At 38.8% G+C, this 25,700-nt stretch overlaps 1 protein-coding gene across 1 annotated transcript in view; it reads left to right on the top strand.

Moving 5' to 3' along the window:
* The window catches only part of LOC126152458 (protein bicaudal C homolog 1), a 310,606-nt gene that overhangs the window by 273,603 nt on the left and 11,303 nt on the right, over positions 1–25,700 (top strand). The window contains exons 9-12 of the mRNA XM_049916007.1: positions 6,360–6,476; positions 6,559–6,861; positions 6,977–7,084; positions 18,342–18,479. Coding sequence (XP_049771964.1) covers positions 6,360–6,476; positions 6,559–6,861; positions 6,977–7,084; positions 18,342–18,479 — 666 coding nt within the window. The remainder of the gene's footprint in view (positions 1–6,359; positions 6,477–6,558; positions 6,862–6,976; positions 7,085–18,341; positions 18,480–25,700) is intronic.

Raw genomic sequence — 25,700 nt, forward strand, 5'->3', positions numbered from 1 at the left:
TGTATACTACAGCATCATCCACGAAAAGCCGCATGGAACTTCAGACACTATCTACTAGGTCATTTATATAAATATATTGTGAAAAGCAATGGTCCCATAACACTCCACTGTGGCATGCAGAGGTTACTTTAACGCCTGTAGATGTCTCTCCATTGAGAACATGCTGTATTCTGTTTGCTAAACACTCTTCAATCCAGCCACACAGCTGGTCTGATATTCCGTAGGCTCCTACTTTCTCAGGCGACAGTGCAGAACTGTATTGAATGCCTTCCTGAAGTCAAGGAAAATAGCATCTACCTGGGAGCCTGTATCTAATATTTTCTGGGTCTCATGAACAAATAAAGCAAGTTGGGTCTCAGACGATCACTGTTTCCGGAATCCATGTTGATTCCTACAGAGTAGATTCTGGGTTTCCAGAAACGACATGATACACGAGCAAAAACATGTTCTAAAATTCTACAACAGATCGACGTTAGACATATAGGTATATAGTTTTGCGCATCTGCTAGACAACCCTTCTTGTAGACTGGGACTGCCTGTGCTCTTTTCCAATCATTTGGAACCTTCTGTTCCTCTAGAGACTTGCGGTACATGACTGTTACAAGGGGGACAAGTTCTTTCGCGTACTCTGTGTAGAATCGAATTGGTATCCCATCAGGTCCAGTGGACTTTCCTCTTAGTGATTCCAGTTGCTTTTCTATTCCTTGGACACTTATTTCGATGTCAGCCATTTTTTTCATTTGTGCAAGGATTTAGAGAAGGAACTACAGTGTGGTCTTCCTAGTGGCCCACAAGAGTCAGTGTCATCGAATATGTTCTCCATTTGGTTTTCTTAAGCCAAGCGAGAGAGCAATACAAAATTCAGATGCAATCTGCTGTATTTGCAGTGATGTCCAGCTAAGGGCTAGTAACATGAGACTTCTCTTGACAAAGCATCTGCAACAAAAGCACCAGGCCTGCTCTTCTGTGGACAGCCAGGCTGGGAGGTCAACATACTACATGATGTCATGGCAGTGTATTTGTCATGCTCACCAGGGATCAACACTACCAGCATCAAACATTGAGGGATGTAAACAAACAGATTCAGTGTTTTTTGTATCCCTGAACTGTCTTCTGGTGCATCCACACCTATCTCCCCAAAGAATCATTGCCTACACAACGCCATTCTAGACACATCACCATGAGAGCTGGTTATAAGTAACAAGCTGAAGCTGTCTGGGGCATGAGCATAGAGATTATCTGTGGGTGTACATTATTCAGGCTAAATGGGGTATCCTGGGTGACTGGGTTCTTGTAGTTACACAAGCATGTAGAAGGTAGGAGTGCAGTGAGGAGTGGGGGTGAGGAGGGACAGATCCATCCCAGACTGTCTTCCCTGCATCAGTGAAAGTAGCCATAGAATCTACCAACTTACATGCAACCATTGGCATAAAGTGGTTGTGTTGTGAGAGGTAGCTCATTACATTTGTGCTCAGTGCACTCAAAACTACCGTGAAGTGGTCAGCAGCAAGGTATGTGAACATGACAAATAACAAGCTGCCTGTCCACATTAATGGCCACTGCCAGACAGCTGGACAGCCCAGGTGCTGAGTATGCAGTTCAACATGCAGTGCTTCTCTACAATGATTGCTTCATGGCTTTTTACATCTGGATTCTTCGCTTAACACCAGCTTTTCTCAATTGTGTAGCTCGGAACACAATGAAAAATTTCCTTCATCCTTGTAACCCCTCTGGCCTGAATTTTCTGTTAGTGTCCCTGTCTGTCTCGGTAAAGGCCTGCTACTTATCCAATCAGGGAAAGAGGACCTACAGCTCAATGTGAAATCATAACCTCTATAGTGCATAGTGACTCCCCACACAGAGAGGTTAAGGCTAGATTAAAGGCAGATCAAAAATTTTCCTGGTCTGACAAGGATTTGATCTCACTTCCTCTCTGTTCCCAGGCACACCATCCACTGCTTTATGACAAGGCCTGACACCTACACAAATGAGCAGTGTCAATGATCGGCTGAATCACTGTTTTGCAAGCATTCTCCTTTTTAGATTGACTTTTTTCCCTAGTATTCCACTAATTAACTGAGCCTGCCAAGCTGTCACCTAAGACTGAGCATATGTGATTGTTCCACTTCACGTTTCTGAAAATTGCTATGCTCCAGATTTGTGAGAGTTGACACACTGTAACTGTTACATTGACTTCCTAGCCACAGGACGCTAAGTATTCTAGTTTATTTATTTATTTATTTATTTATTTGAGAAGTGCCATTCTGAAATCTTACCAAGATATGACTGAATACTTTTTGCAGCTTTTTCCAGACAATACACTACAGACAGCTGCACCATCTGCAAAAACTCTGAGGTTACTATTGTTTTCAAGGTCATTAATATATAAAACAAAGAGCAAGAGTCCAAATACACGAGTCTAAGGCACAACTGATGTCATTTCAACTATCAATTCTTGATCAAAGATATGTTGCCATCCCTACCACAAAAACCTCAATTCAGTCACAAATTATGCTTGATATCCCATATGATCAAACTTCTCTTAAGTCTAGATGTGTTACTAATAAAATGCTTTCTGGAATTTGAGAAATACTATATCTACCAGACTACCTTGAGCCCTGGTTTTGAGAATGTTAAAAGAGAAATGTGTGTCTGGTTTCATATGACCAGTGATTTCACAGGTCTTGCTGGTTGGCATAAAGTGGTTGTGTTATTAGAGGTAGCTCATTACATTTGTGCTAAGAGTATTCTTGAAACTACTGTGAAGTGTTCAGCAGATGGTACATCCCACTGTACCAATTAATGGAATTTTTTCCTATTCCATTCACATATGCAGTTCAGGAAGAATGACTGTTTAATGCCTCTTTGCATGCTCTAATTTATCTTGTCCCCATAATCCCTATGTGAGCAATGTTTATGGAATTGTAGATTATTCCTACAGTCAAGTTCTTCAGTAGTTAGACTTCCTCAGAATAGTTTCCATCTATCTTAGTCTGCCAGTTCAGTTCTTGGAACATCTGTGACACACTCATTTCGGTCAAATAAACTTTTGACCATTCATGTTGCCCTTCTCTGAATGCATTCTATGTTAACTGTTGTCCTCTTGTGTATGCATCCCACACAACTGTGCAGTATTCTAGGATGGCTCACACAAGTGTTTAATATGTGCTCTTCTTTGTAAACTGATTTTCATAAATGATACAGTTATCTACAATGGAATAGTCTGCAAGAAGCTACATAATATTCAGTTAGCTCAAACTGGTGCAAAGACTGACAACTTGCTTTAAATGTTCAGAAATGTAAAACTCTTCACTCAACAAAACGAATAAAATGTAGTATCCTATTGTAGTGAATCTTGGAACTTTCGTGCTGTGAACCAAAATGTTTGATTCTATATAAATTTTGACCTGACTTTAGTTAATTTTCTGACTTATGTTCAGAAATACCTACAGAGTAGAAATGTGTAATTTAGGGAAGGAAATTCACCCAAGTCAACCCAAAACTTAAACATCATTGAAAATTTCAGTTGACAGTGCAAAAGTCCTGAGGCGGCTAGATTCATTACTATAGGATATCAAGTTTTTGCATATGGTTAAGTGCACAGTTTCACATTTCTGAACATATAAAAGAAGTTGCCAGTATTTGCACCATGTTAAGACCTTATGATCTAACTGAATATTTATACAGCTTCTTTCAGACACTATCATTATAGGTAACTGAATCATCCATGAAGTCTGTGTTCTAAGATTTTATAAGAAATGGACGTGAAGGTTATTAGATGTTACTTCTGTTGATCACTTCAGCTATACTTCTAGTAGGGGGTGATTTGTGCCTCTTTCCAACCACAAGGTTTGTGTACACACACTTAAATTCATCAGAGAATGTTTCCTGTTCTAAAGTAGGACACAAAGTATTTTAGGATTGATTTGGTGAAACTGAATATAAGGGCAGACTAATTTTGAATAAAATGCCACACTTAAGTTGCTATCATAGCTGCTATGAATAACTGAAAGGTTAAAATAATTTCAAACAATTTTTTTTAAGTTCTGTCTTTGACACACTGCATCTTAAATAGTTCTAAATCGATTTCAACTTCAGTCTACAAAAACATAGTGAAATAAATCCTCCAAAAATAACTGCCACTTCATAGATCAATATGGATTACAGATATGTATTCTGGTTATTTATCAACGTATGTTTGACAATGAAAAGCTATTATGCAGATTGTACAAAATAATGAACTTCCACTTCATCTAATGGAAACCTGATTTAAAGATGAACCAAGTGTCTTCATAAGATGAATTGCTTCAGATGGTTTACCAGCACAAATCAATACAGTCACAGCACCAGCTGTGTGTGGTAGTAATCATTTCTGATAAACTGTAAAGATAACTTTAAGTTTAAAAGTGCTCTGTCATAGATCTGAGAATTTCTGTGTATTTTCGGTGTGTGCATGCGTGTGTGTGTGTGTGTGTGTGTGTGTGTGTGTGTGTGTGTGTGTGTGTGTGTGTGTGTGTGTGCTGACTAAAATCAATATTCATAAAATAAAAAAGTTAGATTGTGCTTCATAGCTAGTGTCTTTTCTAATCTAAGCATTGTAAACTGTTTACCATTTTTTGATAATAAGTTATAATGTACTCAATATCAGTTTAGGTGTAAAGAATATTTAAGGCAATCACTAAGTGGACAGTAGTAGTTCATGCACCAACTCTGGAGTGGGTTTTTTGTTTCTTTTTTTTGTTTTTTGTTTTTTTAAATTCAGACCACTGTTTGCAAGGCCAGTAAGATTATATATAGTCAAATTAAAGAAGACAATAGGGGTGACAGTTCATTATTTCATTCAGTCAATAAAATTGGAGTACTTTGTCAATGTTATACTTCTCTTGGAACCAGAGCATATTTTCCCATCAATATGAAAAGACACACAATATTACAATGATCCACATCTACGTCTATGTCCATAACCTGCAAAGCACTATGAAGTGCATGACTGGAGGTATTGTAACTGTTACTAGAGCTGCTTCCTGTTCACTCCATGTAAGGAGTGTGGGAAGAATGGTTGTTTAAATACCTCTCTGCATGCTGTAATTAGCTTGATCTTGTCCTCATGGTCCCTGTTGAAGTGATATGTAGGTGGTTGTAACAGGGATTATTATAGTGATAGTTTTGCGGACAACTGGATTTCAGTGTGTTGAAAATTTTCAAGAAAACTTTACCAGGTAATTACTTAAACTAATTAAACCATGGTACCAGATGCTAATATCTAATCTCACTTCCTGTTGGATGTTTCAGTAGTGTGAATACCTACAAGTAATGGAGACTCGATTCCCTCGCTCATCAAAACTGGATGAAAGTGCAGTTTTCAAAAGTGTAGTGTAATGCAAACAATTCTGTAACTATATTGCACTAATGATAATCTCCTTCCTTTGCTCTGGTGTTGCAATTGTTTACAAAATTGATACAGTCTACTGGCTTTAAGTAGGCTAAACATCCAACAACTGTTCTACAATGACAAAATAATTTACTGGGCATTAGTTTTTCCTTTTCCAATAAATATTACATAAGAAAACCCATTTGGCATTGGAAAACTGAATGGAATGACTGCTACAAATACACATTCTTTTTAACTAATGTGATTAGATTGTTTTGAAGTTTTCAAATGAGGTCCTTCATTCTGTAAGGTTGGCAGATGGATGGAGGAGGGTCTGAGTGATCCCTTCCTTTTCAATTTTTGGGACTTAGCCCCCCCCCCCTCCTCTCAGAGGAAGGAACTCCTATTCTTGAAAGCTAGGGTAGTGTTGTGTACTTCTGTATGCACCTATTGGTAGCATTAATATTTTGACTCCTGATGGTGAATACTGGTCACCAATTCTCTCAAAATTTTCTCAATGCAGTTTCTGTGTTTACAAAAGCACATGAAACTTTGTAGTTAATATTTAGGGTTCTGATATGTTTACTTTTGCTTATCAAATATTGTTAAGCAGTCCTTCCAAGGAGACACATAATTTAGTACATTTTATCCAACATAAGACATAACAGTATTCAGAGAGGAAATAAAGATAAGCATTTGGTTCAAGTTAATACTTCATTAATGCATTAAATGTTCAAAAAGTAACAACACTGTTACACCTCCACATTACCAATATTATCATTTTGCCTTTGAATTCAGATATGTAATTAAGTGTACTAATGTCTGTCCCGTACATTCATAATTAGACTAAAAGTTGGTAAAAACCTTTTTAGTATAAACAATAAAATATCAGACAAAAAGCTTCAATCTATTTCAGAATTATTACAAAACACTTCCACATTTCTATTACTATTAGTGTAGGTGAAATTTTATCATGATTTAATTTCAGGCAAGATATATGAAGCAAGAAAATTACTACTGAGCCTCAAGGAGCCCTCAGTTCATGCTGATATACCAGACTCTTACTTCATCCCTGATGATCATCCAGTATTTGAAGTCAACAGTAGTATGTATATCTGGAAAAAGTTCATTAATCACAGAGTTCACGAAGAATATTACATTAAAATGGTGTATAATTCATTTTCCAGGTGGAAAAACGGATAGTGAAAAGTATGACACACCACTGCTGATGAACAATAATTACCAGTGTTCACCATGTTCTTCAGGATACAATTCACCATCACTTCCACTGCTCTCGCCAGACCTAGCTGGTCAGGCTACTCCATGGGGATTGTCAACAGTTTTGCCTTCTCTACCGAGCCCATATCTTCCTCCTCATCTGTTCATGCAGCATCCTTCAATTCTCAGCAGCATGTCTTGCAGCAGTGGATATGCCAGTCGGTCAAACAGTCCTTTATCACTTGCCTCGGAATCAAACATGTGCAAAGGTAGTTGGTAGAAACTGTAAACTATAAGTATGTTCTCATGTTTTATTACTGCTAGAAACTGTACACAAATTCAGTAGTTTCAGAATGTTAACAAAAGTAACATCTTTCAATGTTGCAGCAAATTCTCCATTAAGTCATTCAACTAGTCCAGTAAGAAGTCCTGCAGAGAGCCCAAGAACAAAAAGTTGTTCTCCAGTGCAGGATGACACACTCACAAATATTTCTGGTAAGTTTCTCACACTTGACCAGTTATGGTCTCTTCATATTGTACTTCAGAGTGAGTTTGTTCTAAGCATATGTAAAAAATGTATAACTGAAGTAAGAAGAATGAAAAATCTTGTTAGTGACATGTGGGTTAGTCATTTTTATTGGTAAAAATATAGGAGTACTTAGTTAAAGACAGTGCAAGAAGTACAAATAGGCAAAGAACTGTCATACATGCATTTAGGCAGCCATACTGTAGCCTACACAATCATACTAACCAGGCTGAGCATCTGTGGGCAGGCAAGTAACTCGTGTACATTTAAAGAACATGTTCAATAGGGCTATACTAGCTGAGCCTCCCCTGAGCAAGCTGGCAAGTGCTCACACATGCCTGTGCCTCATGGGGCAGCTTAGAAGAAAAAAATTCTTGGATTGCATTACTGAGTATTTTTAGGTTCTTAACTGCTCTTACACATGCTAAAGATATTCCCCTTTCAACTATTCAGTGCTGGCATTCAACAATTTAGATGATTTTGCTATGGTTACTATCTCTTTCCATCATTACAATTTCCATAAGTATTGCACCTAATATTTCAAAAAAACAGATGTGAAAGATATTTGTTGAACAATTTAACATTGTTATCAAAAAGATTTCATCATTAGAGGTCTGTTCAAAAAATTCTGGTACTTGGTTCACAAAAGTTTTCTACACCAATCTTTCCCTTATTGTGCATGGTCTCCTATAAAATACTCACCTCCAAAATTCATACCACTTCCAATGCTGTGTCCACTTATGGAAACAATCTTGGTACACCTCTTTCTGAATTGCGTGAAGTGCTGTCTGCGAATTTTCTTCGATCTTATCTATCATTGGAAATCATCGCCCTTTAATGGGGTTTTCAACTTTGAAAATAAAAAAAGTCTGCAAGGGCCAGGTCTGGAGAGTGCAGAGGATGGGGCAGCACAGTGATTTTGTTTCTTGTGCAATAGTCACGCACCAACGAGGATGAATGTGCTGGTGATTTGTTCCACCACATTTCAGTCCATTTCATCTCACGTTTTCTTGCAGGTGTCAAAACACATCCTTATAGTACCCTCAATTAATAGTTTGTCCCTCTAGCACAAATTCATCATGAACTAAATCATTCGAAGTCAAAGAGAACTATTAGTATGACATTGACATTTGACCTGACCTGACAAGCTGTTTTTTTGGCATTGGAGGAACTTCCCCAACCCATTGTGAAGATTGAAACTTTTGTCTCAACATCATAATTGTAGGCCGAAGTCTCACCACCAGTTAAGATCCTCTTCAAGAACATCTCATTCTCCTTTGCGCAGCCCAAAAGCTCTTCACAGCTTGAGAGATCTTTCCTGGTCTTGACTTGTGAGATGTGGGATGAACCTGGCAGCAACACAATGCATTCCAAAGTGCTGTGTCAGGATTTCATGACATGATCCAACTGAAATTTTATATTATTTTGCAATCTCTCGGACAGTCAGTCTTAAATTGTAATGCTCAATTTTGTTGATGTTACTGACATGAACATCGTCAGTAGACATTGAAGGGCATCCTGAATGAGGGTCACCTTTGCCTTCCATCCAGCCATTTTTAAAATGTGCGAACCAACAAAGTACGGTTTAAACACTCGTCACTGTAGGCTTCCTGCATCATCTGGTATGTCTCTGTAAAGTTTTTCTCAAGTTTCATACAAAATTTAATACACATGCGTTGCTCCTCTAACTATGCCATCTTGAAATTCGCAAAGTGTTCAACATAATTTCTACTCAATGCAGGACTCAACAATAACTAACAGACATACAACAATGAAACTTCTGGCAGTTACACATTGTGCATATGTGCGTGCAGGGATTCCAACCACATTTCTCTTGAACATACCATTGGTGTGAAATAATAAATGTTACAGGATGTTTTGAACAGACCTCGCAAGTACATCATAAAACTATAGTTGCATTTTGTGGAAAGGGAACTGTCTCCAGAATATTAATTCCCTTATGGAGAGCAGCATTGGAAAATACTGTACATCTCATGTTTCAAAAATACTCACTTATTTTCAGTATTTGGCCACTTCAGTGTGGTGGCCACTGCAGCGTTCAGGAAATTTTCCCTAAAATTGATGTGTCCCTTAACACTTCCTTTCCATTCAACTAGGGGCACTTCTTCAGTGAGATTTTTTGATACATTGAAATCTCACTGAAAAAGTGTACTCATTAGTTAAATGTTCTACACAATTTTCTCAAAATAATTTTAGCAGCATAATAAAATTTTGATTTACAATGCACAGCGACAAGAATACACTTAATCCTGTTTAAGAGTTGTTCCACGGGAATGCCATGTACGTCAAACCTCATACCATGACCCTTAAAAACACCTTCTGTTCCATTACAAATTTGACTAGATACCTTGGATGTGGAATTGGTTAGGAGATGCAGTTCTGAAATAGCCTTTGGCTCATAACAACATAGGGGCAGATTGTGAACTGTTGAAAAATAATGTTCATAAAATTTATTTGCAGAGCTTTCTTCCTTGGGTCATACAATTACTGTAAGTGTTGTCTATGTGATTGTTGAAACTAGACAGCACTGTAGTTTATTTCAAATCAGAATGTTTAATCAAGATCTTTTTTGGATAAAAATTGCACACAGTAACTCAGAAGCAGCTCACTAATGAACAAGATAAATTTCCTATGTGTACTATCATCTAAGTCCCACACAGATCTCTCTTGCAAAATTTTTAATATTTCACTATGCAGCTATTGTCATCCAGGAAACGCTGAAGACAAACCTTGTCTGTACTCTCTCTCCACATAATTTCCTCGCTCAACCATCTCCCAGAACAGTGTATCCTTCCTCATCCTACAACTACTACTCTCCTCCATCCCTTCCATCCTGTGTGTTCCTGGACTACTGCAGATCTATAGCCACAAATGTAGTCCACCACTGCTTGACTCTTTTACTGCCACCTTTCCAGCCATGCCATCATCAGCAACACAGCTGAATGAGATACAAAATTTAAAATTTTCAAGCCTGTTGACTAATTTATACAAATCACATCCTAGATGTTCACTAAAATGCACATTAATGCAATGCTCTAAAACATAATTAATAAATTATGAGGGACATGAAATAGATACAGACTGACGTCAAAATGAGTTTGCAGTAGCTTTGTACTTGGAATGGTGTCACTGAGATGAGCTGAGAACAGCTGATGGATAAAAATTGTTTCCCTTACAACATCAATATTGCATTTAACACTGGTGTGGTCACTTGAAGTTCACACATTAAGTGTTTATAAAGTCTATTGTACATAACCCTTTGAAGCACTTTACAAAATATTGCCAATAATGAAATGGGACGGAAGTTTTCCACTGATGATTTGTCCTTTTTTGTGTAATCGTTTGACAATAGCATATTTAAGCCTGTCTGGAAAAGTACCACTGTGCAGGGATTCATTACATAAGTAACTCAGTATGTCACAAAGTTGCGAGGAGCAACTTTTAATAATGTTAGTGCTGATTTAATCATAACCACTGGACCATTTGTTTCTAAGAGAGCTAACTATATTATAAATCTCTTTTGGTGAGGTAGTATATAGTTGAATTTTGTCAAACTTCAGTGGAAATGCATTTTTTAAATATTTTAAGCTGTCTAACTATGCAAACCTAAGTTGTCTGCTAGTGAAAGGATTTTGGAGGTATATCTAAGCAACTCATTATTTATATAATAGAGGGAAACATTCCACGTGGGAAAAATATATTTAAAAAGAAAGATGATGAGACTTACCAAACAAAAGCGCTGGCAGGTCGATAGACACACAAACATACACACAAAATTCTAGCTTTGGCAACCAATGGTTGCCTCATCAGGAAAGAGGGAAGGAGAAGGAAAGACAAAAGGATATGGGTTTTAAGGGAGAGGGTAAGGAGTCATTCCAATCCCGGGAGCGGAAAGACTTACCTTAGGGGGAAAAAAGGACAGGTATATACTTGCGCGCGCGCGCGCGCGCGCGCGCGCGCGCGCGCACACACGCACCCATCCACACATACACAGAAAATGTCTGCTTGTGTGTGTGTGTGTGTGTGTGTGTGTGTGTGTGTGTGTGTGCGCAAGTATATACCTGTCCTTTTTTCCCCCTAAGGTAAGTCTTTCCGCTCCCGGGATTGGAATGACTCCTTACCCTCTCCCTTAAAACCCATATCCTTTTGTCTTTCCTTCTCCTTCCCTCTTTCCTGACGAGGCAACCATTGGTTGCGAAAGCTAGAATTTTGTGTGTATGTTTGTGTTTGTTTGTGTGTCTATCGACCTGCCAGCGCTTTTGTTTGACAACTCATTATTTACATTTAACATAACTTCATTTGCCTGATTAGTTTTCCTGTTTCACTTTTTACTATGTTCCATAAATTTTTTTATCTTGTTATTAGAGACATTTATTTTTCTTGGTAATAAATAGATTTTGAGGTTCTGATTGCATTGTTTAGAATTTTAAGATATAATTTGTAATATCATTTAGCTCTGTAGTCATCATTTTCCCTTGACATTAAATACAGTCTTTTTGTTTTGCAAGATACTTTTATTCCATTTGTAATCCAAAGTTTTGAAACATTTAATCTATTTGCTTTGATTACTTTCTTAGGGCAAAGTTTTCAATGTTACCTATGACAATATTAGAGAAGCAGTTATACTTTCCATTTATCCTGGGTGAATTGTATACATCTTTCCAGTCTATATTCCACAAACAGTTTTTTATACTTTTAATTCCTGCTTCATTTATTATTTGTACAGGTTCCCACTTCCTGTTATTAGTTGAATCAAACCCCACTACATTAAATGTAAGCTACTGGGCATGATGATCTGAAAAGCCATTAAATATTGGATTTATACTATGATTTGTTAGTGTGGTGTAGTATCTATGAAAATGTTATCAATAGCAGTGCTGCAGGTACCCATAACCCTAGTTGGAAACTGTACTAAGGGAATGAGATTATAAGAAGTTGTAAGAGACTCTAGTATGGATCTTCAGTGACTACGCTATAGAAAATTTAAATTAAAAACTCCACTTACTATGAGTTCATTATTTTTAGAAGGTCAGAAATTTAATACTGCATCAAATGTTCATTGAATAACTGGAAATTACCAGTTGGAGCTCTGTGTATTGTGACTATAATTATTTTTCCTTTGTGTGTTTCTACTTGTGTGGTACATGCTTCAAAATGCTGATCACTAAATTATTTAAGAATGTCAATGTTTCTATAATTGTAACCATTTCTAATGTGAGTGACAACTCTTCCTTTCTCCTCCTTTCTCCATCTCAGGTAAGGTAACACAAGGAAACAATACCCAGTCTGTAGAGACTTAAAAGAATACTATGAAAGGGAAGGTGACCCTTTCCTAGATAAGATTTTAACGTATGATGAAACTTGGGTTCACCATTTTGAATCATAGCCCAAAAGACAGAGCATGTAATGGAAGCACATTAGCTTGCTTGTTGAAAAGAAATGCAGAATGCAAGCATCAGTGTAAGAAAGTTACATTGGCTGTGTTTTGGGATGCTCAAAATATCATTTGTGCCTATTTGTAAAATCAGCATACAATAAACAGGGCCTATTACTCAGACATACTCACCAGCAAAGTAAAACTAGCAATGACAGAGAAACGTAGTGGATCTCAAAGGAAGTGAGTGACATTACTACACATCAATGTTCATTCTCACACTGCCCCATGACCTAACAAAATGCAGAAAACATGAGTTAGGAGATACTAGCTAATTCTTCCTACAGTCTGGATTTGGGTCCCTTTGCTTCCCTGTGTTTCCTCCACTCAAGAAGGCATTATGTAGGAAAAATTGCAGCAGCAATGAGGTGGTCAAAGTGTTTATGGAAAATTGGCTCAAACAAGACTGACTCTTCTGCACAAACTATAAAAAAATACTTCATTGTTGGGAGAACTGTGTTAATATTGGTGGGGATTATGTTGAAGCAGTAAAATATCATTTTGTTAAAAACGCAGTTTCTTCTACATTAATTACTGTGTCCATTTATTGGATGTCCTTCATACTTAATGCTAAAGTAATAGTTGGCAATATCATTGTTAGTTTCTTTGTAAACAGTAAATTAAACTGCAGGGAATTATATCTGCACCTTATTACTAAGGTGCAGTGTATGACCCTTCTGAATTCTGTAAAAGTCCTACTTCTACAGCACGAATGTTGGGATAAAGCTAATGAGGTTTCTATTTTTGCATGCTATGGTTTTTTAATATCATTCAGTGCATCAGTGTGATTTCAACCTTTTTCTTGTTGGTTGTACACTACTAAGTACTTTCTGCACCAACTCACAACAGACAGAAATGAACCATCTACAGCTGGATGTTCCTGGTCACACTTTTACATTAACAAGTAACTATTTCTAGGTCTTTCCTATGTGGAAACCACTTCTAAGTGACTTCTAGTTGGGCTAAATGCTCAGTTAAGTGACAGTTTAAAACTTCCCTTGACAATTTCACAACACTATTACACCAAGACAGATGGTTATTCTGGTAAATCCTTTCACGAGGCAGACTCTCCAACTGAAGGGTACAACACAATCCAGTGCCTAGATTCTAGACTGAAGGAACCTCATGTTACTTAAAACATTTCCACATGAAATACTGTAATTTTACAATATGCAATTAAGAAGTTTGTCCCACATTCCAATCCTCCAGCCTGCAGTGTCTTTTTAGTCAATTTGTCTGGACTGACCACTCAATATTTGTGAAGTCACATTTACAAACCAGTTACAGAAACCCAAAAGATACATACAGTTATGCATGTGTTCTTATATGATGCTGATAGGATCTCAACAACCCAAACGAGTACCGGATGACGAGTAAAGGATTCTACTGGATTTGTGTGTGGCAAAGTCGTACAAAAAATCATTGCATAATTTCTTTGTTGTAGTGTGATGATTCTCATGTCACTAATACTAAGCTTTTAGCTGAGTCTCAGGAGCAACATGAAAGAACTCAGAACTGTTGTCTGATACAGCTGCTTTCATTTAACAGGATGTGAGCAATGCATTACTGGCCTACACTACAGTAATTAAAGGCACGATTGCCACACTATGTTCTACATCTACACGATTACTCTGCAAATCACATTTAAGTGCTTGGCAGAGGGTACATCGAACCACAGTCATACTATCTCTCTACCATTCCACTCCCGAACAGTGCGCGGGAAAAACAAACACCTAAAGCTTTCTGTTCGAGCTCTGGTTTCTCTGATTTTATTTTGATGATCATTCCTACCTACGTAGGTTGGACTCGACAAAATATTTTTCCATTCGGAAGAGAAAGTTGGTGAGTGAAATTTCGTATATAGATCTCGCCGCGACGAAAACCGTCTTTGCTTTAATGACTTCCATCCCAACTTGCGTATCATATCTACCACACTCTCTCCCCTATTATGTGATAATACAAAATGAGCTGCCCCCCCCCCTTTTTTTTTTTTCACCCTTTCGATGTCCTCCGTCAATCCCACCTGGTAAGGATCCCACACCACCCAGCAATATTCTAACAGAGGTCGAACGAGTGTAGTGTCTCTTTAGTGGACTTGTTGCATCTTCTAAGTGTCCTGCCAATGAAACGCAACCTTCGGCTCGCCTTCCCCCTCAATATTATCTATGTGGTCTTTACAACTGAAGTTGTTCGTAATTTTAACACCCAGGTACTTAGTTGAATTGACAGCCTTGAGAATTGTACTATTTATTGAGTAATCTAATTCAAACGGATTTCTTTTGGAACTCATGTGGATCACCTCACACTTTTCGTTATTTAGCGTCAACTACCACCTACCACACCACACAGCAATCTTTTCTAAATTGCTTTGCAACTGATACTGGTCTTCAGATGACCTTACTAGACGGTAAATTACAGCATCATCTGCGAACAACCTGAGAGAACTGCTCAGGTAGTCACCCAGGTCATTTATATCGATCAGGAACAGCAAAGGTCCCAGGACACTTCCCTGGGGAACACCTGATATCACTTCAGTTTTACTAGATGATTTGCCGTCTATTACTAAGAACTAAAACCTTCCTGACAGGAAATCACTAATCCAGTCGCACAATTGAGACGATACCCACAGGCCTGCAGCTTGATTAGAAGTTGCTTGTGAGGAATGGTGTCAAAATCTTTCCAGAAATCTAGAAATATGGAATCAACTTGAGATCCCCTGTCGATAGCAGCCATTACTTCGTGCGAATAAAGAGCTCGCTGCGTTGCACATAACGATGTTTTCTGAAACCATGCTGATTATGTATCAATAGATCGTTCCCTTAGAGGTGATTCATAATGTTTGAATATATTACATGCTCCAAAACCCTACTGCAAACAGACATCAATGATATAGGTCTGTAGTTCGATGGATTACTCCTACTACCCTTCTTAAACACTGGTGCAACCTGCGAAATTTTGCAATCTGTAGGTACAGATCTATTGGTGAGCAAGTGGTTGTACATGATGGCTAAGTAGGGAGCTATTGTATCGGCGTAATCTGAAAGGAACCTAATCGGTATACAATCTGGCCCTGAAGACTTGCCCGTATCAAGCGATTTGAGTTGCTTCGCAACCCCTAAGGTATCTACTTGTAAGAAACTCGTGCTAGCAGCTGTTCGTGTTTCAAATTCTGGAATATTCCATTCGTCTTCCCTGGTGAAGGAATTTCAGAAAACTGCGTTCAATAACTCTGCTTTAGCGGCACAGTCGTCGGTAACAGTACCATCGGCACTGTGCAGCAAAGGTATAGACTGTGTCTTGCTGCTTCTGTACGTTACATATGAGCAGGATTTATCTGGATTTTCTACCATATTTCGAGACAATGTTTCGTTGTGGAACCTATTAAAGGCATCTCGCATCGAAGTCCGTGCCAAATTTCACGCGTCTGTAAATTTTAGCCAATCTTTGGGATTTTGCGTATGTTCCAGAATAGTCTTACAATGACCAAAAATAGTTGTATAAGATACAAAAAGTGATGGAATGCACAGAAATGTAAAGGCGATTACTAGGTATAGTGACATGACTTGCAAGTGAATGCATCATGTTCTTGCTTGACAATTTAGAGAGATGTTTATTAAATATGACACCCTCACAACTGAAAACAGGTGAAAGATGTTTGTTTAGTGTCATAGTAAATAATGAAAAAGTTACTTTACTACAAATGGTTCTTGGTACACTTCCTACCAGTCAGCATCCATTACACTTCCTGGCTTTCTTCAAACTGAAGATACTGTTTGACTGTGGTGGGTGCAGAATCTAGTTCCAAAGAGTGGTGCCCAAGAGTAATTCAACAATTATTTTGGGTTATTAGTGTGCCAAAATTTTCCAAAATTGAGCTTGCAATTCTACTGATCACAGGGAGTGCATATACTGCATATACAGTCTGCATAAACACACATTCAACAAAGCAGCTGGCTTTTCATGTGGACAAATAAAGTGACAAGTTGTGTGCCATTGATGGCTGAGAGACCTAAAGGTGGTGGTGGTGGTGGTGGTGGTGGTGGTGGTGGTGGTGGTGGTGGTGGGAGGAGGATGGTTCCCAGTTCAGCACACAGCCTACTTCTTTCGAAGCAAGGGGACTCCCAAGCTTAATGTTGCCATCTGGCAGGTGGATCACCATAAAGTGTCACATGCCCCCACTGCAGAGAGAACATGAATTCAATCTGGGACACAGGCACAATCAGGCAATATGGAATTTTATGCCATCATCTCTCCTCCCCTTGCTGTAAAAAATACTGGCGGGTGCGCGCATGTATACCTGTCCTTTTTTCCCCCTAAGGTAAGTCTTTCTGCTCCTGGGATTGCAATGACTCCTTACCCTCTCCCTTAAAACCCACATCCTTTCGTCTTTCCCTCTCCTTCCCTCTTTCCTGACGAAGCAACTGTTTGTTACAAAAGCTTGAATTTTGTGTGTATGTTTGTGTTGGTGTGTCTATCGACCTGCCAGTGCTTTTGTTTGGTAAGTCTCATCATCTTTGTTTTTAGATATTTTTCCCACGTGGAATGTTTGAGTGCAGTGCCACCAACATTTGGGCAAAAAAAGCCATATTAGTGTCCAAACAGCAGAGCATGGATGTTAAGTTGGAACTGCCCAGCACATTAGATCAGCATTAGTTTACTGTGAACAGCCTACAACATTTGACAAAGCCAGAGTTCTTGTAAGACAGCTCTAGGTGCCCATATACAGAATTTGAGACACCACTGAAATCCTGAAGCAGCCTAACCTTGTCACCAGAGAACAAAGCTAGAGGTTCTGAGTATCATGGCTACCAACAAGCTAGGTACAACGTGCTGAGTGAGACCGCAGGGAACTTGAACCACTGGACATTGCCATGACATACGAAACATACAGCTGTGGCCAAGTAGTTCTAGGCGCTTCAGTGTGGAACCACACTGCTGCTACGGTCGCAGGTTTGAATCCTGCCTCGGGCATGGATGTGTGTGCTGTCCATAGGTTACTTAAGTTTGTCGTCCTAAGTCTAGGGGACTGATAACCTCAGATGTCTAAGTCCCATAATACTTAGAGCCATTGGAACTAAAAATACAGCACATACATACCTTTTCAGCTAACAGCAGAAAATGAAAAGCCTTAAAGTTTGCTAATGAGGCACAGGGGGCTGTCAGTTATTAGCAAACAATGTAACCCCCATTGAGTAGCACATACCCCAAACTTAACTCACTCACTCCTTTGTGACATCAGTCAATGGTACTTTATGGTCAATAAAATCTAAGAAACTGATTAAGTTCTTTGATATTGCATGTAAACGTATCGAGACAAACTGATCGCCTGAGTGAATGAATGTTCTTCACTAGCATGCATTTCTCTCTATATTGTGTTTCCTGCCTGCTGTTATCTTGAGGCTGTTGCAGCCCTAGAAGTGGAAAGTCAGTAAATTTTCATTTATCAACAGTGTTGCATTTCTATTAAAGTAACATATATTTTTAATATTGGTTTCTCATTTATGTATTTTGTATTAACTAAAGTAAGCTACTTTAGTGAAAAATGGTTGCTAGTAATTATGGCAGAGGCATGATGCCATGTCAGTAAGAATTTAAAGATAGGAAAAAACTTAACTATCAAATACATAATTTTCAACAAAAATTGCTGAATAAACTGACCCCTATTACAATATATGAAGTATAATATTTTTTATGAATTTTATACTTTCCAACAAAGATTGCAATAAATTATCAAAGTTAAAAGCATAGTTTAATAATTTTATTGTTTTTAGGGCTTGGAAATGCATTGTTGGATCTAATGGACTATGCTGATCTCAAGGCATCTAGCTGTGAGAAGAAAAATGTGGAGATTGTAACACAGCAAACAAGTCTCTTTGACTATGACGAGAAAAGAAATATGGCCTTAGAAGGTTTGTTCTATTAAGAGCATTTTTCATCAAATATGATACATGTAAATATTTATGTATATCATTTATTAGGGCAAACTTGCATTTTTCTAGTCCCATTAGACCTGAATATACCCAAAACTATTAATTTTCTGTAGGAGAGATTAAAGCTGTTAGCTTTGATGTAATCAATTAAAATGTGAAACTTCCAGGCAGATTAAAACTGTGTGCCAGACAAGACTGGAACTCGGGACCTTTTCCTTTCGTGGGCAAGTGCTCTACCAACTGAGCTACCCAAGCATGACTCGCGCCCTGTCCTCACAGCTTTTCTACCACCAATACCTCGTCTCCTACTTTCCAAACTTCGCAGAAGCTCTCCTGCGAACCTTGAATATCAGTGCACACTCCGCTGCAGGGTGAAAATCTCATTCTGGAATTAAAATGTGTTGGCAGGTTATTTAATATTTTGAGTAGTTCAAAGAACATCTGAAGCTAATACCTTCTATACAATTAATTTTATTGTATGTAGTGAAGCAGGAATTTTTCTAAATATTCTTGTACTTCATGGATTGATTTATTTCTGATGATACAACAGGACAATAATTTGACTCTTGCTAATTTTAGCTCAGTTTCTGGACTTCATAAGTAAGGGTGAATTATTCATGAAAAGGCTTAACTCTTATTCTAAACAGGACAGCATGCATATAAAAGCTGTATTTTTGGGAACTGCTACAGAACTTTGAAGAGTGGCTTCTGCTATGAAAGTTGTTCTTGTGCTCCTCGTGTATGTGTGCTTAATGGTGATGATCATAAATGAAATGCTTGGCCCACAACTGTAGACTGAATTGGTGTCAGTATGAAAGGTATTTGAGTAGATTGCACCAGTGAGGAAGACAGCTTAGTTTCTATAAATCAATTCACCAAAAACGAAGTAAAATTCCATCCTGACTTCATACCACCCCCCTTGAGTTAAGTTTCAATCAATGAGTCGAGTAGTATTCCTGAAAGACTGAAGTATGCAGCAGTAAAACCAATATACGAAAGTGGAGATCAGAAATTAACCTCTAATTATAGACAAATCTCACTTGCTGTCATTATCTCATGTTTTTGAAGCAGTACCTTGAAACAAAATGAAGACTCTTGTTTCTGAAAATCATCTTACAGTTTGACTTCCATGAAGGCTTCGTTGCTGAGGATGCAACATACAATCTCATAAGCTCAATTTTAGTAGAAATAAACAACAAAAATTAGACTGTTGACATTTTCTGTGATGCTGTCAAGATCTTAAAACTCTCTAGATCTCACAATACTGCTAGGGAAGCTAAAACAGTTTGGCATTAAAGGTCTTTTGCTTGCTAGGATAGTCATATCTTAACAATACAAGAGAGCTGATCACATTGTCAAATGAAACAGCTGGAATAAGATTAAACTCAGAATAGGATCAATGATAGCATGCCACAAGGTTCAGTGTTCAATTTTTGCACTCATGTCCTTGGTCTACATAAATGATTCAGTAAGGATATTGGAGGTCTCTTCAGAACCTGTAATGTTGTGCAATGATACATCATGTAATAACTCTGCTATTCACAGTAAAGTGCCTGGCAGAGGGTTCAATAAACCACCTTCAAGCTGTCTCTCTACCATTCCACTCTCGAACAGTGTGTGGGAGAAAAACAAGCATTTAAATTTTTCTGTGCAAGCCCTCTTATTTTATCATGATAATCCATTCTCTCTCTGTAGGTGGGTACCAAACCAACAATGTTTTTGCAATGGGAAGAGAAAACTGGTGATTGAAATTTCATGGGATCCTATTGCAATGAAAAATGCCTTTGTTTTAATGACTGCCACTCCAATTCTCGTATCATGTCTGTGGTGCTATCTCCCCTATTTCATGATAGTACAAAATGAGCTCCCTTCTTTGTACTTTTTCGATGTCATCGGTCAGTCTCACCTGATGTGGATCACACACGGCTCCACAATAGGGCGGACAAGCATGGTGTAAGCAGTCTCCTTAGTAGACCTGTTGGACCTTCTAAGTTTTCTGACAATGAATCAGAGTCTTTCGTTTGCTCTACCCACAACATTATTTATGTGAGCATTCTAATTTAGGTTACTTTATAATTGTAATCCTTAAGTATTTAGTTGAATTTACAGCCTTCAAATTTGTTACTTATTGCATAATTGAAATTTAGCAGATTTCTTTTAGTACTCAGATGAATAACTTCACACTTCCCTTTATTCAGTGTCAATTGATACTTTCTGCACCATGCAGATATCTTAACGAAATTATTTTGCAATTAATTTTGTCCATCTGATGAGTTCACAAGACAGTAAATGACAGCATCATCTACAAACAATCTGGCAGCTACTCAAATTGTCTCCTATGTTGTTAATATACATACAGGGCCTAAAACACTTACTTCGGGGCCACTGAATATTACATATGTTTTACTCTAAACCTTCTTTACTCGAAAACCTTCTGGAAATCCGAAAATATGGAAACAATTTGACATCTCTGTTGATAGCACTCACTACTTAGAGTGTAAAGAGCTAGTTGTGTTTCACAAGAATGATACGTTCTGAATCTGTGCTGACTGTGTGTCAATAAATTGTTTTCTTCAAGGTACTTTATAATGTTCGAACACAGTAAGTGTTCCAGTAATTCAGCAGATTACTCCTATTGTCCTTTTTGGGTGTGGGTGTGGCTTGAGCAATAGTATAGTGATAAAAAGTCCAAATACATCCATACCATATATTGCCAGGAAAATGAAGAAACAGGCTTAAAACCCTCTTTTGTGGGCAATAGAATATAGAATTTTTTGAAGGAAATTTTTTCCACTTCACTGATAACTGTTGATTTATTTTTATTTATATGAACAATTAAGTCAAATTGCAGAAGTTCCTTTCAAAAAAATGACTTAAAAGTGGTTCACAGCAAACATCTTAATCTTGCAAAAACATATATTGTGCAATTGACACAAATAAATTACAGGTACCTGAAGTAGATATCAATGCGCTCTCTCTCTCTCTCTCTCTCTCTCTCTCTCTGGATGAGATCAATGTTTGACTCTTCTAGGTATCCAGATGGTACCAGTCCCTGTGGCTCACTGTATTCCAGCTTTCATTCACTTGATGGTACTCCTTGGACTGGCACAGTCTGCTTCTGTTTTCCAACTAAAATTTTGAGGGTTGAGGGTTGCCAGAACAGTGTCTTCAACTCCATATTCACTGAGCTTGTTTAGGAGTACCTCAAGAGGAATGCAGTCAAATGTCTACTAAGGTCAGAAAGTGTCAGTGCTGCTGATTCTTTTTTTCTCAAAACTCTTAACCTAGTAACCAGACGCAGTGCTGCTGCTGTTGTAAATTTGCATTTTCAGAAACCATGCTGTGCATCTGTGAAGAGTAAACATTTCAAAGCAATGTGATATTTGGTCTCACATTGCAGTTTTGATGACTTCAGTGAAGACTGGATTTATTGAGATTGGTCTGAAGCTTGCTACCATGGTTGGGTCATCCTTTCTATAAACTGGCACTGACAGAGCAAGTTTCACAAAGTCTGGAAATACATCAGGAGTGAAACACTTACTAGTTATTATAGTCAATGGTTCAGCAATTCCATAGATAATTTTCTTGAGGACACTAGTAAACATCCTGTATATATTCTATTATAATTCTTTACCACCTTTATTTTTCCATTTTCTTCTTCTTCTTCTTCCATCTAGTTAATCATGTTGCATCTTTTGTCATTTATTCCAGCAGCTGCAGGGTCTATATTGAGGTCTCAGATTGTATGTAGCGTTTTCCCCAATGCAGTAAATTAACTATTAGTCATCTGGACTACACAAGCTTAAGGGAGAGGTGGTTTTCTTCCTGTGTTCACTGATTAAGCCGCAGGCTACCTTGCATGGTTTGAGAGTTCCTTCAATGAAGCTAAAATTGCTTTTCTTCTTGGCTTCTTCTACATCCTTTCTACACTCCTGGAAATTGAAATAAGAACACCGTGAATTCATTGTCCCAGGAAGGGGAAACTTTATTGACACATTCCTGGGGTCAGATACATCACATGATCACACTGACAGAACCACAGGCAGATACACAGGCAACAGAGCATGCACAATGTCGGCACTAGTACAGTGTATATCCACCTTTCGCAGCAATGCAGGCTGCTATTCTCCCATGGAGACGATCGTAGAGATGCTGGATGTAGTCCTGTGGAACGGCTTGCCATGCCATTTCCACCTGGCGCCTCAGTTGGACCAGCGTTCGTGCTGGACGTGCAGACCGCGTGAGACGACGCTTCATCCAGTCCCAAACATGCTCAATGGGGGACATATCCGGAGATCTTGCTGGCCAGGGTAGTTGACTTACACCTTCTAGAGCACGTTGGGTGGCACTGGATACATGCGGATGTGCATTGTCCTGTTGGAACAGCAAGTTCCCTTGCCGGTCTAGGAATGGTAGAACGATGGGTTCGATGATGGTTTGGATGTACCGTGCACTATTCAGTGTCCCCTCGATGATCACCAGTGGTGTACGGCCTGTGTAGGAGATCGCTCCCCACACCATGATGCCGGGTGTTGGCCCTGTGTGCCTCGGTCGTATGCAGTCCTGATTGTGGCGCTCACCTGCACGGCGCCAAACACGCATACGACCATCATTGGCACGAAGGCAGAAGCGACTCTCATCGCTGAAGACGACACACCTCCATTCATCCCTCCATTCACGCCTGTCGCGACACCACTGGAGGCGGGCTGCACGATGTTGGGGCGTGAGCGGAAGACGGCCTAACGGTGTGCGGGACCGTAGCCCAGCTTCATGGAGACGGTTGCGAATGGTCCTCGCCGATACCCCAGGAGCAACAGTGTCCCTAATTTGCTGGGAAGTGGCGGTGCGGTCCCCTACGGCACTGCATAGGATCCTACGGCCTTGGCGTGCATCCGTGCGTCGCTGCGGTCCGGTCCCAGGTCGACGGGCACGTGCACCTTCCGCCGACCACTGGCGACAACATCGATGTACTGTGGAGACCTCACGCCCCACGTGTTGAGCAATTCGGCGGTATGTCCACCTGGCCTCCCGCATGCCCACTATACGCCCTCGCTCAAAGTCCGTCAACTGCACATACGGTTCACGTCCACGCTGTCATGGCATGCTACCAGTGTTAAAGACTGCGATGGAGCTCCGTATGCCACGGCAAACTGGCTGACACTGACGGCAGCGGTGCACAAATGCTGTGCAGCTAGCGCCATTCGACGGCCAACACCGTGGTTCCTGGTGTGTCCGCTGTGCCGTGCGTGTGATCATTGCTTGTACAGCCCTCTCGCAGTGTCCGGAGCAAGTATGGTGGGTCTGACACACCGGTGTCAATGTGTTCTTTTTTCCATTTCCAGGAGTGTATAATGCCTTTTAGCTTGTAAATATCTGCTGTAAAACACGCCTTTTGCACTGAGATCTGTTGGTGTTTTATAATGATAATGTAATAGCACAACGATGCATTTTAATTTTTTCAGTTTGTCTGTATACTGTGAGTATTCTTTCACACTGTGGCTGTGTTGTGACTGCTCACAGGAATTTCTTGGTCTTCTGTGTCTAGATAGTCATTTAGCTTCTATAATCCAGAAAAATTCTGTAAATGCATCAGTTGCTGCCATTTTCTGCAATCAAGGCTGCCACTTTTAAGCAGATACTGCTGTCTGAAAACTATTCAATGTGACTTATTTATTACCCTTTTGTGAATACATGATTAGAATGCCAGGTAACAGTTGATTATTTTGGGCAGATATTGTTTGGTCAACTAGTGATCGCATATTCACAAGAATTTAGTTTTGTGATAAGTGTCAAGGCAGGCATAACATCTGGTTGGTAGAAAACAAATACCCAAAACTGGCAACTAGGATCATAAAATCTGTCTCCTTAGTGATCTCGTCATCAAAGTGTACAAAGAAATCGCCATAAAATGCAATTTTTTTTATTTAAAGTGTGTGTTAAGTAGCACATTGCATTTGGTACAGAAAATTTTCAAAGTTGCTATTTGGAGAATGAGACAACAATTATATTAAAATCTAATAACTCAAAGGCAGCCAACTCTAAAACCAGATCCACAGAGTAGCTTTTTAAATAAATTTCTTTAATATTGAATTTCCTGTTCACATACATATACACCGCCAAAGGAAGCAGTTGTTCTGTATCATTCACTTACCAAGTTTAGGTACTCGTTACAGTTTTAGTACTTAGCTTCCTGTGCTGATGTTCACATACACACAGCATATGTGGCTTCACTTCTTCTATAAAGAATGACAACACCCTAAGACACTGTACTTTAGTACTTCAGCACTGCTTACAGCTATAAGAGTGATGTTCTTAGTAGTATGTGACCCGTTTTCACTTAGCTGTTCTTGGTAATGTTTTGTCATGGAGGAGCCTGTTTCATATGGATACTGGTAATTTGTCAGAATAAAAAAAAGCTTAAGCATATTTTTGAGTCATGTAGTGACTGGTTTGTTTCATCTCACTAGATAGTTTATTTATGTTTGCTGTGTATGTCACTTAGCACCATGTTTTTGTTTACTTGAGAAGTTACTCATATTAAGTCTTCATACACATTTCTTTCAATTTTGTTGGTTTGTTTACTATTTGTATTTGAGCTGCAGCATTCTGTGTTGTTAAGTTGTTGACTCTCAGTACATTTTTTTAGGGAAATCACTTGCAAAATGCAGTGAACTATTATCTTCAGTTTGTTGTCTTGTGAACTCTGATGCACAGCACTTCACTTGTTTACTGTTTATACTTCCGCTGTGAAGTTCATTTCATTGTTTTGTTCACCAATGTCTGATTTTTGTTTCATAGAATCAATTTTCATAAAGTCAACACTGTTGTCGTTGCTTTCTTCACTAAGCTTTTCTGTGCACTTTGATGACTGCAGGAAGCATTTTTCTAATCTTCCATTTGAACTGAGAATTGTTGGTTTTGTGCTACTGCTGAGTTGTAATTCATAGTTCATCTGTTAACTTGACTAGATTTTGGACTGACTCCAATAAATTGATGCAATTGTTTAACAATTCTCTGGTTTTTCAGGTTCCTGTATTCTTTTCCTCTGAAAAGTTTGATGCCAAAACTCTTCTACAGGCTTCACAATGGGACTTGATGTGCTCTTTTGAATATGTGGTATTCTCATTCTATTATTTAGCCCTACACAATCTATATCAAAATCCACACAACTATTTCAAAGCTTTTAACTGCTTTTTTGCA

This window comes from Schistocerca cancellata, chromosome 2 (genome assembly GCF_023864275.1).
Source record: "Schistocerca cancellata isolate TAMUIC-IGC-003103 chromosome 2, iqSchCanc2.1, whole genome shotgun sequence".
In the NCBI taxonomy this organism is placed as follows: domain Eukaryota; kingdom Metazoa; phylum Arthropoda; class Insecta; order Orthoptera; family Acrididae; genus Schistocerca; species Schistocerca cancellata.